Source organism: Triturus cristatus, chromosome 3_2, assembly GCF_964204655.1.
Source record: "Triturus cristatus chromosome 3_2, aTriCri1.1, whole genome shotgun sequence".
Classification (NCBI taxonomy): domain Eukaryota; kingdom Metazoa; phylum Chordata; class Amphibia; order Caudata; family Salamandridae; genus Triturus; species Triturus cristatus.
The window spans coordinates 830,847,236-830,864,274 of NC_140584.1; the positions used below are offsets into that span (position 1 = coordinate 830,847,236).

General features: G+C 46.2%; 1 protein-coding gene across 3 annotated transcripts in view; it reads left to right on the top strand.

Moving 5' to 3' along the window:
- Positions 1 to 17,039, top strand: part of LOC146858246 (apoptosis-inducing factor 3-like) — a 569,318-nt gene that overhangs the window by 479,493 nt on the left and 72,786 nt on the right. For all 3 annotated transcript variants that reach the window (XM_085649067.1, XM_085649066.1, XM_085649065.1), the window contains one exon: positions 1,616 to 1,720. In XM_085649067.1, coding sequence (XP_085505193.1) covers positions 1,616 to 1,720 — 105 coding nt within the window. The remainder of the gene's footprint in view (positions 1 to 1,615; positions 1,721 to 17,039) is intronic.

A 17,039-nucleotide genomic window follows, 5' to 3' on the forward strand; every position in this document is an offset into this window, starting at 1 on the left:
GGGGAGCCGGCGGGACCGTGCAGGCATTGGGGCTCCCCTCTCGGTCCCCAACTAAGTGGCGAGGCCCCGGGGGATGGGGTCCCCAGGGCGAATATAAATTAATGGTAGGGGCCGGGTATTTTTGGGGTAAAATCTGGAGTCGCGACCATAGCGCGGCGCTCAGCGCGGCCCCCTGGTGTGAACACGAAAGGTGCGCGGCTCCCAGCAGGGCCCCCTGGTGTGAATGCAAGAGGTGCGTGGTTTCCAGCGCAGCCCCCTGGTGTGAACATGAGGGATGCGCGGTTCCCAGCGCGGCCCCCTGGTGTGAACGCGATGGGAAAAATATATATATATATTAAAAGACAAAGGATATTACATAATTATATTAAAATGAAAAAATAAAACGAAATAATTATACAATATTGCAGTTTATTTTCTTTTATTACAATTTTCAGAAAAGCATATAATATTGTATAATAAATATTAAATTTACAAATTAACAATTAAAAAACTCAAGAAATTCAGTAAAAAAACATAGGTAAAAGGACCATTATACTTGAAAATTAGCATTTAAAAAAACCTTTGAAAGTCACTGAAAAAACCATAGGTTTCAGGGACGTCATAATTAGAATTTAGCATTTTAAAAAAACTTTGAAATTCTCTGAAAAAAACATAGGTTTCAGGCCCGTTATAGTTAGAAATTAGCATTTTAAAGACCTTAGAAATTCACTGAAAAAAACCATAGGTTTCAGGGATGTTATAGTTAGTTGGAAATTTCACTCGTACAAAACCATAGAAATTCCCCCGTTATAGTTAGTTGAACTAACTATAACTTGTGCCCCCGCCATGCACTGCTGATATCACATATTACATCATTCATAACATGGTCAGTGGCATCACTGATGACACGAGTGAAATGTCCAACTAACTATAACGTCCTTGAAACCTATAGTTTTTTCAGTGAATTTTTAAGGTTTTTTAAATGCTAATTTCTAACTATAACGGTCCTGAAACCTATGGTGTTTTCAGTGAAGATAGATATAGATCTATATAGATATAGATGTATATATAGATATATATAGATATATATATATAATATTATCTGTCAGACTCTGCTTTCAAGCCCCGCCCCTTGTGACTCCACTCCCATTCCTCTGCCACACACTGACCCCCAATTTATGGGTTCTCTGGGCTAATTTTATTTCACAGTTCCAGCACTGCAACTAGGTGGAAAACAAACAAAGGGGGACCATTCAGAGGAAAAGTAGCAGAAATGCGTTGAAACCACTATTGTTAAACCGCTTCAGACTTTTGTTCTGGCAGCGGTTGTAAATGTTCTGTACTCAGCGATGCACAAATATTGTGTCATTATATGTATAGTATGTGTGCCCTGGTCCGAGTGTACGCCTAAGCTACATTCAGTTATGCGTTCTTTACGTGGCTACATATATGCCTGTCATACCAATGTATGTATGCACCCTTCTTTGCGCATGTGCACGTGTGTATGCGTAAATGCGGGGGCAAACAAGTACACATTTGTAGAACAGTACCAGTTATCTGGAATATTAGAATTATTTGTAATTCGAGGGACTGCATACTTTCTGCCACCATCACATTACCCTTTTGGTTGTAACAGGGATGACATCGTGGTTGCCGTTGCCAGTATGAACTTTGACCCCGCAGTGGCACAGGTTGCCGAAATGCTGCTCTCCGGAAGGAAGATCTCTAGAGAAGAAGCCCAGTGAGTAATACCTTATTTTAACTCTTGCTTGCTGTCATTCTTAAGGCATGGCCCTCTTTACATTGGTCATGTTGTTACATCCAGTTATCTGCTCTCATTTCCTTCACTTCTGCATAAACAAAGTGAGAGCCACCCCTGCCGGGATACAAACCTGCATGTTTCACCAGTTTATTTCAGCAGTGGGTGCGTAAATCACTGAGGTTTCTCACCAGCCAAGGATATTTCTTCCATTTTTATGTTTTATATGTGGTTACTTTTGGCCTGTGGCGCAAGAGCTTATGCGCCGCCTACTGTCTCAGACTTTCCCTAACTATCCCCTTTTTCATAGGTTTCTCCAACAGCTCTTTATGCCCTCCAAATGTAGCTGAAGATGCAGTGGCTGGATTTACACAAATCGCTCATTATGCTTTTTTTTCAGCGCACATTTCCTATTTTATGGAAATGCACTGGCTTGATTTGAAACCAGTACTTCTGTAAGATGTCTGTCATGCAGGAACATTTTTTGCAAGCATCGACAAAACCAATAGCTGTGGCTTTTTTTTAACAATAAAATACTTTGTTAGGATGAATATGGAGATGTCTGATTGGTCAGTGGACTAATGCATCCACTGCAAGGACATGCTTCGATTACTTACCGGCAATTACATTACTCCGAGTCCTTCTCGAGCTTGGCTTCCTGACTGTATGAAGCCTCCACCGACACCCCATCTATTTTAATTGCTCCCCCTTCACATCCTGTATCGTCACAAGCTCCGCCAAAAATCAGTTGGCCTGCATTGACAGGGCAGGAGGGAGGGCGTAAGGAAGCCAAGTGAGAGACGGACTCCGAGTAATGCAATTACCGGTAAGTAATCTAAGTATTACCTCCTCCTCCCTCTTGCTTGGTTTCCTGACTATATGAGATGTACCCAAGCTATTCAAAAATCTAAGACAACTGAAACGATGCATTAACAAATTTTATTACAGAAAGAAACAAGCCCCGGTTACACCACCATAGACAGTACTTTCAAACCAAAGAGATCTGCCACCACAGGGCCCTGAGAGACTCTCTAATGCTTAATAAATATAGAAAGAATCGCCTGAGTGTCAGACCTACAAATTTCATTCAGTGATGCCACCTGACAGTCAGCAAGGGTGGCTGCTAATCCCTGAATAGACCTGCCGTGAACCACTAATGGAGATGGAACACCAAACTGGGACTAGGCCAAGGCATTTAGAGAACGGATCTACCTACTCAAATTCTGCGTGGAAGGTTTGCAACTTTTCCTGGCAGGCTCAAAATTCACAAACAAAGAGGAACCGTGACGAAAGCTCGCTATCATCTCAAGATAAATCAAAACAACCCTCTGTACACCCAGGGAATGAAGACTAACTTCCTCCGGTGGCTGAGTCTCAGGCCCAGCAAAATAACCTCCTGCTGAGCATGAAAAACAGAATAGACCTTGGGAATAAATCCAGAGCCCGGTTTCAGCACTAGTCGATCCTCAAAGATTTGCAAAAATGGAGCTCTACCGGTAAAGAGAACCTAGTTCACCCAGCCTCCTCCCAGAAGTAATGGCCACAAGAAAAATCCCTTTCAGGGTAAGGGACCTGAGACCAATGAAAGAAAGAGGCTCAAAAGGAGGATAACGAAGAGCCTGTAGGACCATGGGCAAATCCCAGGTAGGGCAAACGGGTGACCATTTTGGATGCTTGTTGGAAACCCCTTTAAACAACTTCTGAACAATATCGTTGGAGTCCACCAGAGTACCCCAATGGGCCTAATTAACCCTGATTGTGGCCCATTGCAGCCTCAGAGTGGAAGGAGACAGTCTTAAAGAGATCCCAACTTACAGAAACTGTAGGATCTGGGGAAGAGAAGCATAACATGCTGTTTCCCACACCATTTCCCAAAAGGAACCCAGTGTCTAGCATAGGAGGCCCTAGTCGAAGGTCTCCTAGCAGAAGAGATAACCGAAACAGAACAACCCAGAGCCATTAATACAGACCACTCAGTCTCCATACCATCAAGTGCAGACAAACCAAGGACTCCTCTTGAAGGACCAGTAAGCTCAGAGGGGAAGGAGTCGTAGGTCACAACCACACCCTTCCCCTCCTCATCCTTACCAGAAGAGCGGTCCCATGCTAGAGCAACCAGGACTACCTGTGCTCCCTCCTTCCTCACTCTGAGCAGAAACCTCTGGATCAAAGGGAAGGGAGTGAAAGCAAACAGCAGACCCCGATGCCATGGACAGCACAGGGAATCTATCCCCCACGCTGGCTGCTTGTTCATCCTGGAACAAAAGCAAGAACGTAGTATTGTGAGCATCTGCAAATAGATTCACCACAGGGCACCCGACCTCTTACAAATCTGGCTGAACAGAGCAGAACAAAGACAAAAAACCATGAGAGGAGAGAATCACCCTGCTTAACACATCTGCCTGGGAATTGAGAAGACCCTGAATATATATAACAGTCAGATACAGGAGACGAGACTGGCTCCGATTAAAAAAAAAAAAAAAAATAAGATCCCGATATGAGAGACAGGGACCTGACCTTGGTTCCCTCTGCCTGTTGATGTAGGATTTTGCAGTAATATTGCCGCCCTGATATGAACAGCTTTGTCCTGAATCAATGGAGAGAAGGTAAGGCAGGCCCAACGAATCGCTTCGAGTTCCTTCCAGTTCGACAACCTGACTCTGGGAGGATGTCCAAAGACCCTGCACCTGATGTGAAGCCATCCAAGCCCCCCCATCATGCTGGCATCCCTGGTAACAATCACTGGAGGGGTAGAAGATAAGGGGACCCGCTTTAATAGATTAAATGGATCCAACCACCATGCCAGTTCTTGCCGCACACATTGTGCTATCAGAAGATGGAGAGACATATCCGGCAAGGCAGGATCCCTGGCCTGAAGCAGGAATCGTACAAGGATACTCAGATGGAACCGATCTCAAGGCACCAAAAACACAGTGGCTGGCAGATCCCACTGGCCTGAAGCAGGAATCATACAAGGATACTCAGATGGAACCGATCTCAAGGCACCAAAAACACAGTGGCTGGCAGATCCCACTGAACTTTCTACTAGTCCACAACCCTCGGAGAAAGGGAGCGTAGAAGGGCCATATGTGTGACTGAATCTTCCTGACCCTGTTGTCTGAAAGAGTAACTTCTCTGAGGTCCATGTGAAACCGGGCTCCGATGAAGACATTATCCTGTCCAAGAACCAACTATGATTCCTGGTAGTTGATCAGAAACCCATGAGATGTTAACACCCTGATCACGTCGATTGACCGGCTGAACCTGTTGAAACTAAGCTGGCATCCAGATAGGGCTGTATGCAAATCCCTTGCCAATGAAGAATGTCCATCAATGGAGCTAGAACCTTTGTGAACACCCATGGAGCAGACTTCAACCTGAACCGGAGTACATGGAACTTGAAAGTGAGCCCCCTCAACCTCGAAACTGAGATACTTTTTATGTGTGAGGTAAATAGGAATGTTCAAGTAAGCGTCCTGTAAATCAATGGCAGCCAGAAAGTCTTGCACAAAGACCAGAGGAATGATTACTTGTAAGATTCCCATTCAAAAATACACCGTCACTATCCAGAAATTGAGTCTTTTTAAATTGAGCAGAGGACGAATGTCTTCTGATACCTTCTGCACCAAAAACAGAATAGAGTACATCCCCTGCCCTTGTTTCTCCTCTGGAACTGAGATAATGTCCTTCTTTTACAATAACGCAGAAATTCCGGTACACAAGGCCTGCCTCCGAAGAGGGCTTCTGGGAACAGGAGTACTGATGTACAATGTGTCTGGAAGCAGAGAGCTGAAGTACACATTCAGAATGATGTTCAGAACTCACTGTAATAGAAGCTTTCCACTGAAGGAAAAGAGTCCTTGAGTCTTCCTCCTGCAGCCTCCAGGCCCAGAGGATTGAAATAGTCAAGACCACTGAGAAGAAGGGCTCGTGTGGCTCGACCCATCCTGAGACTTCTCCTACTTACGGGGCTGGAATTTGTGCCATTTTTGGGAATAAGATTTAGAATCCCCTTTGCAAAATCTTTAGACTCCTTAGCCCAGGGTTTTAAGGATCTGGCCGAAGAGGACTTATAAGACAAGGAATGTTCCTTGTTCTTGAATGATTTCCTCATCATGTCTTCCAGTTGGTCTCCAAATAGCTTCTTACCTTCAAATGGAAGGTTCATCTGGAATTACCTCTCCAAAAAAATCAGCTATTCAAATTCGGAGCCAAACATGTCGGCAGGCCATCACCACCGAGCTAGAACGGGCAGTGGCTGCCTTGATGAGATCAGCCGAGATTTCTTTAAAAAATGTGGACTGTTGTTTCATGTGAACCAGGAGGTCCGAAACATATGCTCCCTCCGGCATCAGTTCAGCAAATAAATCAAAATCCATTACCAAGGACTGTGAGGTCAAGACAGCATAGAAAGCAGCATGCAGAGTCAGGTTAGCAGCCCCAAAACACAGTTTCAGGCTTGCATCAACCTTTTAATCAGTAGAGTCCAAGGGTGAATCGTCATCAGGATTCAAACAAGATCTGCCCAGCAAAGGAGCCAAAACCGAGTCCACTTTAATGCTCTAGAGCAACACAGATTCCGCTTCCAGTTGATAAGATTTCTGAAAAAATTGTGGCATTTGAAATTGATGTGGCTCCTTCCAGCCTCTGAAAATCGCTGCCTTAATTTGGGGGTTAAATGGAATATTCACTGGAACCGCCTTGGCAAACTGAAGAAACAAACCATACACATGTTCCTCAACATGGGGAGGATTCAACCCCAAATTATCCAGAATGTGCAAAAGGATGGAAACTAATTCTTCTCTGGAAATAAACTTCTTCACATTGGAACTAAGTTCTTTGGGCAAAAAGAAATCATAGTCTGAATCTGAAGAAATGTCCAAAGATGACTTTTTCCTGTTGTGAGGAGGTCTGGCTGCCAATGGCCTCGCCACCTCCTCATCAATCATGGCGTGCACTTGTCTGGTCGTTGGTCTGTCATCTGCATCTGGATAGTGACTGGAAAAGCTGCCCAAACATTTCCACCTCTAATGAGGGACAAGTGGAATGCTTCCTCTTCTCGCATCGCTTTCCCTCCATAATGATAGCAAACAGAAGTGACAAAAACAGGGTTTAAATACAAATACACCTGTAAAACTGACCAATAGGGTAGAAACACATAGGTCCACCCAATAAGGCAACAGAGAATATACCTATTCCCAGGTGCAACAACATAGCTGCAGTACCATAGGGGTGCTCCTCTTACCTGCGTATCCTATTTGACACTGGGCGAGCACATTAATCGCCAGCTGCAGTCATCATGGTACTTTCCCAAGGGAGGTCCCACACTCTCCAATAGGGACTGCTGAAGGCGATCCTGCACTGCTACAAGCCACCATGCAGGAGCACTACAAACTCTGAAGTGATCCATAAAACGCAGGCACCGCAGGAGGACACACAAGAACCTTCATTGTCGAAGCGGCACCTGCCAGAAGCTCTATTCCAGCCCCCGGGGCCCTGCCCGTGAAATAATCAGCCGGTGTGACTAAAAGGCTGGAGTGGTGCACCAAAACTCTCCTCCAGTCCCGCAGGGCCCCGCTCGTGAAGAAGTCAGCCAGAACATATTAAACAAGCATTTGCAATGCAATAAGTCTCGCATTTACGCAAGACCTGTTACATTGCAAATGGTAGTCATCGTGGACAACAGGAGGGAGGGGGGGAGAAGGCAGAGACAACGGGCGGGCAGGGCATGAAGGCATGAACAACGGGAGTGCAGGCGGGGGGAGGGGAGGGTGAAGGCACAGGCAACGGGAGGGAGGGGGTAGTGAATAAGGCAATGGGAGAACCTCACTAAAGAAAATAGTGCTCACAGTCTAAATAACACGTACCGTGTAACACTCGAAGTAAAGGGGCCAGTCTCCATGGGAGGTGACAAATTAAGAAGAGACGTTACTAAAGAGGGACTAACAAGCCTATTGATGAATCAGAAGCCAGTATTTAGGACAGACAATGACTTAAGCCAATGGCAAACATGGGCAGAGAGTGGGCGGGGCTTCTATTCGTTACTCGTCTACAATAAGTCTTGCAAAGCAGGGCATGCGTGCTGGCTCAGGATTGACCTAAAATGTTGGAGAGGACACACCGCACCCGCCCATCGTGAAGGCAACAAGAAGAAACAGGAGGTAAGGAGGGCATAAGGGGTTGTATTATAATATGGGGAGTGTTGGTGGAGGCGTGGGTGGCCTCATACAATCAGGAAGCTAAGCAAAGGGGAGGAGGAGGTAATGTGTTTACCCCACTTGTCACAGGTTTGAATTCAAAAGCATCCACACAGCTTCTTATTCTTCTAAGGCAGATACAATGAGTAGTACCATTGAGTTGGCTGACAATAAACATGTTATATGGCGTCAAGATACCAAATGGTGAACATGCATTTTACAAATGTGTTGCCAGATTATATATCTAAAGAGACTACATTACAATACTGGATCTCTTGTTTTCCCATGTCATATGTGGCTAAATGATTATATCATGTTATTTCTTTGCATCTGGTACTTGCAGTTTTATTTTTTAATTATAAGAAAATGATTACATGTATGGTGCAGAAAAATACAAATAATACCTGGCAGTTCAGCAGATTCACCGGTAAAACTTGCAACAGTCAGGTATTTTACCTCATCTGTCCTGGGCTAAGAGCCTTAGGTACATACGCCAATCCAACCTATCAGCTGGAGCGTGGAAGCCTGTGTGATATATCTGTCTGAGCAGATGGATTGTCGTATGCATCTAAGGCTCTTAGCCCAGGACAGATGAGGGTAAAATACCTGACTGTTGAAGGTTTTACCGGTGAATCTGCTGAACTGCCGGATCACTGGTTCAGTATTACACACCAGCGTTTTCTTTTGTTTTCTTGTTTTTCACAGTTTTGTCTCTATTCACAATTTGCAGTGGCCAGTAAGAGATCCTGATGTAAGCCGTGACACTCATATAGGTCAAGAGGCTGAAACATGTCGATCACTTCCTACTGCATCTGCCTCTAATGTTGGCAGTTACACTACACACCATCTGTTTTTAATCCTAGCACCTGGTAGCATTAATAAATTAAGTTTGGCAAACCTTGTAGCTAGTTTTAAATCACCTTTGTTGAGCACTGCACTCCCAACACCACACATCACGCTCTCATTGGGTTTTATGAATACCCTCTTTAAATCATCCCTGAGCTCCTCCCTCGCAGACAGGGGGTTGTAGCCCGTGACACGACTAGGCTTGTGACGCAAGGAGGTATCCCTATGATGAAGCATGACACCTCTGGTGTGTGAGGGAAACCGTCCTTAAAAGGAAATTCCCCTGCAATGGTAGCTAAGAGAAATATCGCGGGGTCCTGGGGTGCCAGCCAGCCACCGACCGTGGCGCGTTGGAAAATGGACATGGACTGGTTCTGTACCACGGATAAAACAATATATGAGAGTTGCAGCTGCCCGAAGATATGGGAAAAGGTATGGAGCCAGTGGGAGTTATATAGGGGTATTTAAAGGCAATCAGGATATGTCGATGGGGTGGGAGAACAGAATAGTTTTGAGGATAGCTCTCAGGAAGTCCCAGCTCAGTTCGAAAATACATTATTTTTCAAGAATGTACAATATGCTGCTCTGTATGTACTGTCACAAATGTATTGTGGTAAGGTTGCTCCTTAACACTGCTGATGTTTTAATAAAAAGCCTTTAAAAAAATTTTAAAAAGGGAATTCCCCCCCACCTTCTATTCCTACCAGCATAGTTGTGTCCATCCACATACCCGTCCGTCTTACTTTGGACCCGTGGGCTATTTGTTTGTTTGGTTAATAGATTGAGGAATTTGCCCCCGCTGGTCCTTAAATCCCCTCAAGCCCCCCTGTGTGTCTCTATAGAGTCTTGTAGAGTCAGATGCGTCCCTATTGGGTTCTGTAGGGGGAGTGTTTGGAAGATGTATAGAATCTTAGGTAGAATCGTCATTTTCCTGGCAGCGACATGTCCCAGCAAGGAAAGGGGATATCATTTACAACGTGCCCAGTCAGTCTTCACCCTCCTAGACAAATCTTCATAGTTAAGGATGGTGCCCCTCGCGATAGTCGGGGCCAGCTGGATACCCAAGTAGGGGATAGATCCCAAAGCCCATTGGATCGTGTGATTCTGGATCAAGTAGGCCTTTAAGTTGGGTGAGACTGTGAGGTATAAGACTTGTGATTTAGCAAGATTCATATGGAATTCCGACGCCGCTCCGAAGTTTCTCAACTCATCTACGAAGCTTAGCATGGCCTCTCAAGGGTTGTCTAGGGAAACAATAACGTCATCCGTGTATAATGTAATTACATGTTCCTTACCCACAAAGCATACCCCTGTGATATTCAGGTTATCCCTGACCCTCTGGGCAAAAGGCTCCATATAGATCGCAAATAGTAGGGGGGACAAGGGGCACCCCTGCCGCGTGACACGACGTATGGGAAAGTGGGCTGACCTTCTCCCATTGACTCTGACAGAGGCCTTCGGGTCCCCATCTGGTGTTATCTGCGCAACGGCTGTTGGGTATAAAACCTGTTTGATCAGGGGCCACCAGTCTGGACATTAAGGGTGTAAGGCGGGCTGCTAGTATGCCCGTTAATTATTTCGCATCAACATTTAAGAGGGAGAAGGGTCGAAAGGACCCGCACTGCTTCTGATCTTTGCCTGGTTTCACTAGGTCCACTATGGAAGCTTCAGTCATTGAGGGAGGAAACGAGTCTCAACTTGTGAAGGAGTTAAATACTTTTGTAAGGAGTGGAGCTATGGAAAAACAGAAGACCTTATAAAAGGCAGCCGGGAATCTGTCTGAGCCAAGCGATTTAAGAGGTTTCTGCCTATTCTCCATCTAGTACTGCTGCTTGCTCTTATGTCAAATTAGACACTTTGGATTCTCCCAAATAGTTAGCTATGTTAAGGGTGGGAAGAACCTGTGTGGGAAAAAGGTCTTTGCAAACTTCCCCAAACCTTGGTGCCACATGCCCTTCCCCCTCGACAAGGGCTCCCTCTTCAGTCAGTAAAGAGTTCACCATGGTAGCTTGACTTTGGGCTCTGAGTTTATTCGCCAATCATCACGGCCGGACAGGGAACCAAAACCGGCCCTGACAAAGTGCTCAGCCGCCCCACTCCCCCCCAGGGAGTTTGGGGGTGCGGCCGAGCTCTTTGCCAGGGCTGGTTTTCGGCCGATTTTGTTACAGTGCCGATTTTGCAGCAATGCTGCAAAAACGGCCCTGTAACAAAAACGACCCCACCCGTGCGGCGTACCGGAGGATTGCCCGGTGCCCGCTACGGCCTGTCCGGCCCTGCCAATAATCTCCCACATTTGTTCCCCTCTATATAAAAGGAGTGTTTGAGGCGGAGAATGGAGTATTCTGTGCTATGTTATGTGTTGTTTAAGAAGGTTACAACATTTGTTTCCTCCCTCTCCCTTTGTCATGCCATTGTTGGACCGTAACTGGGTCCTAATGTTTCAGCTTCATTAGAGGTGCCTCATCGCTGCCCTTTACGCCTTCTTACCCTCAAGACAGTGTTCCTTTTTACTTTTACATCAGAGTGACGTGTTAGTCAGCTTCAGGCTTTCCGTGTCAACCTGCCATACACCACCACCTTCCCAGGCAAACTGATTCTATGGAGGAGAGCATCCTCCTTACCAAAAGTTATAACGTTCCACGTCGGTCAAACTATCACCCCGTCTGCGTTCTATGCTCCGCCTCACCCTTCTAAGGAGGTGGAGGGACTCCAACTCTTGGACACCAAGAGAAAATTGATGTTCGAGGCATATGAGCTGCAGATCACACACTTAGGATAAGATCGCCATCTGGTGTTGGGCTCGGATGATTGCAGGTTGTTGTTGTCTTAGGAAGAAGCCTTTTGGTCACGAGATAGGTGACTCCTCCTCTGGACAACAGTGCGCATGGGCATCCACTCCATCCTCAGATTGTTTTTTTCCGCCATTGGGTTCGGATGAACTTTTCCACTCCGGCTTAAAACTTCTGAAAATCCAGCTTTCGAAACCAAAAACCTTTATAACTCGACGTCGAAATCCAATTGGACTGGTCCCGGATACGGCTCATGGAAAGGACACCTTTTAAAAAATGCCCCCAATGTGGAGCAAAGTTCCCCCACAGTGGACAACACGAGGTCTGCAACCTGTGCCTCTCGCCGGAACATAACGAATCCAGCTGTCCAGCCTGCGCCGCATTCCGTTCCAAGAAAACCAACGCCCTATCATGGCCAGACCAGCTCCAGAACCAGAGGACATCTTTGCCCAGGATGTCCCGGAAGACGATTCCGAAGACCTCCAAATCGTATCAGAAGCGGATGATTCTGATGACCTCATCACTCTGGGGCAACGAGTGAGTACCAGTGCCCCTACCCCAACCCCCCCCAAAAAGACATTGGTCAAGACTCCGCCGGCTGGCCCCAGTCGCGACCGAAAATCGTCTTCAGAAGCCCCGCTCTCGGGCCCGGCTCCGAAGAAATATAAGCCTAAAGGTGGCTCGGGCTCGAGCAAACCACATGTTATGGTGCCCACAATACCTTCGGCACCGAAGCAGGCTCCGAAACCATCGAGGCCGCAATCTCCACCGGCACCGAAACGTTCTTCGGCACCGAAATCCCCGCCGGCACCGAAAAGTTCTTCGGCACCGAAACCATCATCGGTACCGAAAAAAGTCCATAAAGACTCTACCGTTCATCCAAAACATAGATCGAAACTGAAAAAGTCGGCACCAAAGCCACTTTCGGACAATGAAGAACTTTTTCGCCCTGATCCCACGCAAAAAAGGATTTATATCAATCCAAAAACCGGACATGTCAACGCTGTGCCATACAAGAAAAGGAAGCTGGACACAACACCTCCTCCAGCTCCCATAAAGAAGAAGGACTTCTCCACCTCACCCATTCGTCCTTCCTCTCCTATATCACCTCTCATCCCACCCCACCTGCCCCCATCTCCTTCTCCTCTACCATCTCCTTCACATACACCACCTCCACAGGATGATGATGATGACTTAGGGGGACGGGGTGATCCGGATGACCTTAATGAACCTAATGATCCTTTCACACTCCCGGATACGGCACCCTTAGATGACTGGGCTTACCCTTTACCTGATATTCCTGATCCCACTACATACCCCTCCAAACCCTCCCCTCCTGATGATCACCTAGGGTTTGGGCAGCTGATAAACAGGGCGGCGCTTTTCCATGGCGTCACCATGCACTCAGATACACCCGAAGAGGACTTAATTCTAGACACATTCGAACAGTCGCAAAAATCAGTTCAGATCTTGCCCATGGTTAAGGGAGTCATAAAACATGCCACAGAGGTTTTTAAAGACCCTGTTAGAGCTAGGGTTCTTAACCCACGAATTGAAAAAAATATAGACCTGCCCCACAGGATCCCGCGTACATTAAAGCACAGCTCCCTCTAGACTCTTTAGTAGTTTCAAACGCAAGAAAGCGGGCTATCTCCCAAACAACAGGAGACACACTGCCCCCAGACAAAGAGTCCAAGCTATTAGAGGCCTCGGGCAAAAGAGTTGCAGCACAAGCTGCTCTATACTTCCTAATTCCCAAAAAGGAAGAGACCTTAAGACCCATACTCGACCTCAGACTACTAAATCAGTACATACACTCAGATCACTTCCATATGATCACTCTCCAACAAGTCCTCCCACTACTTCAACAAGACGACTTCCTTGCCACATTGGACCTCAAGGACGCATACTTTCACATCCCCATGCATCCTGCTCACAGGAAGTACCTAAGATTTGTGGTAGACGGACAGCACTATCAGTTTACAGTCCTCCCATTCGGAGTAACAACTGCACCCAGGGTATTCACCAAATGCTTAGCAGTAGTGGCAGCGCACCTCAGGAGACAACAAATCCATGTCTTCCCGTATATCGACGATTGGCTCATAAAAGCCAATACTTTCGACAAATGCGTTCTCCACACTCACCGCACTATTCAAACCCTACACGACTTGGGATTTACCATCAACTATCCCAAATCTCAACTGCAACCCTCCCACATACATCAATATCTGGGAGCCACCATAAATACTTCCAAAGCCATAGCTTATCCAAGCACAGCCAGGATAGCCAACATACAAAACCTCATCTTAAAATTTCAAACTCAACACTCTCTTCCAGCAAGAGTGTTTATGCAACTGTAAGGCATGATGGCGTCATGCATCTCCATTGTGCCTCACGCACGACTTCAAATGCGTCCCTTGCAAGAATGTCTAGCACAACAGTGGAACCAGGCTCACGGACAACTTACCGATCTGGTGTTGGTGGACAGTCACTCACTTCGCTCACTGAAATGGTGGAACACCATCAACCTGTCCAAAGGGAGACCGTTCTTAGAGCCTCTTCCACAAGTAGTGCTGACGACCGACGCATCTCTCACAGGGTGGGGAGCCCATCTCCTTCAACACTCCACTCAGGGCAGATGGACCACTCAACAAAAACTGCTCCATATCAATCACCTAGAACTTCTAGCGGTGTTCCTAGCACTGAAATCCTTTCAAGTACATCTAAGGAACAAAACTGTCCTCATCCGCACAGACAACATGACGACCATGTATTACATACAAAAACAGGGGGGGACACATTCTCTCCAACTGTCCCAACTCGCACAAAACATCTGGAGATGGGCAATTCCCCAAAACATCTACCTGTTAGCGGAACACCTTCCAGGGGTTCACAACCAGGTTGCCGATCTCCTAAGTCGACAGACACAACAAATCCACGAATGGGAATTACACCCCAAAGTCCTATTCCCATTCTTCCAAAAATGGGGCCAACCAGACATAGACCTGTTCGCCACACACGAAAACGCAAAATGCCCAACCTTCGCCGCCAGGTTTCCACACCCACAGTCGAAGGGCAATGCAATATGGATGAACTGGTCAGGCAGATTTGCGTACACTTTTCCGCCTCTCCCACTCATTCCATTTGTGGTACGCAAGCTCAAACAACAGTCTCTAAAACTAATTCTAGTAGCTCCCACTTGGGCACGTCAACCCTGGTTCACGACACTTCTGGAACTATCGCTAGTTCCACATCAAAAACTGCGCCTTTCCCTGGCCTTATTAACCCGGAACCATGGAGAAATCATACACCCTGATCCACAGCAACTGAACTTGGCGATCTGGCTCCTGAAGTCTTAGAGTTCGGTTACCTCAACCTCCCACCAGACTGTATGAATATCATAAAAGAAGCTAGAAGACCTACTACTAGGGCATGTTATGCTGCAAAATGGAAAAGATTTGCCATTTACTGCACTAACAATAATATGCGTCCACTGGATGCTTCCATCCAAAACATTATTAGCAATTTACTACCTTGCAAAGATGCAATTTAGCGTATTCCTCCATACGTCTACACCTAGCAGCGTTAGCAGCCTACTTACAAAATAGACAACACTTGTCACTATTTAAGGTACCAGCCATCAAAGCCTTCATGGAAGGTCTCAAAAGAATTATTCCTCCAAGATTACCACCTTCCCCAGTGTGGAATCTAAATATTGTTCTAACAAGGCTCATGGGCCCTCTATTTGAACCTATGCATAAATGCGAACTGCAATTCCTTACATGGAAAGTGGCTTTCCTTATCGCAATCACATTCCTGCGAAGGGTAAGTGAGATACAGGCCTTAACTATTGAAGAACCATTCCTACAACTACATCGTAACAAAGTGGTTCTTAGGACAAACCCAAAATTCCTACCAAAAGTAATTTCCCCTTTCCATCTTAACCAATCAGTCGAGCTACCAGTCTTCTTCCCTAATCAAGACTCAGTAGCTGAGAGAGCCCTTCATACCTTAGATGTTAAAAGAGCCTTGCTTTATTACATCGACAGAACCAAACCTTTCCGCAAAACCAAACAATTGTTTGTTGCTTTCTCTCCACCACATAAAGGCAACCCCATTTCAAAATCAGGTATAGCGAGGTGGATAGTTAGATGTATCCAAATATGTTACCAAAAAGCTAAACGCACTCTTACAGTTCCCCCTAGAGCGCACTCCACGCGTAAAATAGGGGCTTCCATGGCATTCTTAGGGAACATCCCCTTAGAAGATATTTGCAAAGCAGCCACATGGTCTACCACACACACCTTCACTAAACATTACTGTGTTGATGTGCAATCCAAACAACAAGCTTCCGTAGGCCAAGCTGTCCTAAAAACTCTATTCCAAACTGCTGCAACAGATACAGGTGACCACCGCTAGGGGAGACACTGCTATATAGTCTATCCTAAGTGTGTGATCTGCAGCTCATATGCCTCGAACGGAATATGCTACTTACCAGTATGCATCTGTTCTTGGCATGTAGAGCTGCAGAGCCACACACGCCCACCCGCCTCCCCGGGACCTGTATCTGTTCCAGCATTGTCTTAATTAGACATTACACATGGACATCCTTTTTCTTTATTCTTATACACTCCATCATTTCCCATCATGGCGAAAAACAATCTGAGGATGGAGTGGATGCCCATGCGCACTGTTGTCCAGAGGAGGAGTCACCTATCTCGTGACCAAAAGGCTTCTTCCGAAGACAACAACAACCTGCAATCATCCGAGCCCAACACCAGATGGCGATCTTATCCTAAGTGTGTGGCTCTGCAGCTCTACATGCCAAGAACAGATGCATACTGGTAAGTAGCATATTCCTTTTTACATAGATCGTACCGAAGAACACTGTATGGACAGTCTGCTCTTTGGGGGTTATCTGGAGCAAAAAAGGCAAGGTAATGCATGAGAGTCATCTCTTGCTGAGTTGTGCTTTGCATTACGTTATGGTATGCATTGGCTATAAAGCAACCTCTGGAAGATCTGCATGCTCATTCTACCAGGACCAAAGTTGCTACTACTGCATTAGCATGTTGAGTCCCTGTCATAGACATTTACCAGGTGGTCATGTGGGCATCCCTCAATATGTTCACAAAGCCCTATTGTCTGGACAGTCAGGTTTGTCGAGAGGAGCATATCGCCCGCTCTGCCCTGTAGGACTTTCTGATTTGAGACTAGTCACAGACCCGCATCTATATAGGTACTACTTTGGAATCTATTGAAAAGGTGAGGAATCTGCAGCTAGATGTCTCTATCAGAAGAACAAGTTACTTACCATCGGTAATGCTCTTTCTGGAAGAAATCGTCTAGCCACAGATTCCTCACTGATCCTCCCAGTTCTGTGATTGGACTCTATCATTTAATAGGTTCCCAGGTCTATGAATCTGCAAGCTGGTCACACCTGTTTTCTTTTGGGGCTCTGCATCTGGG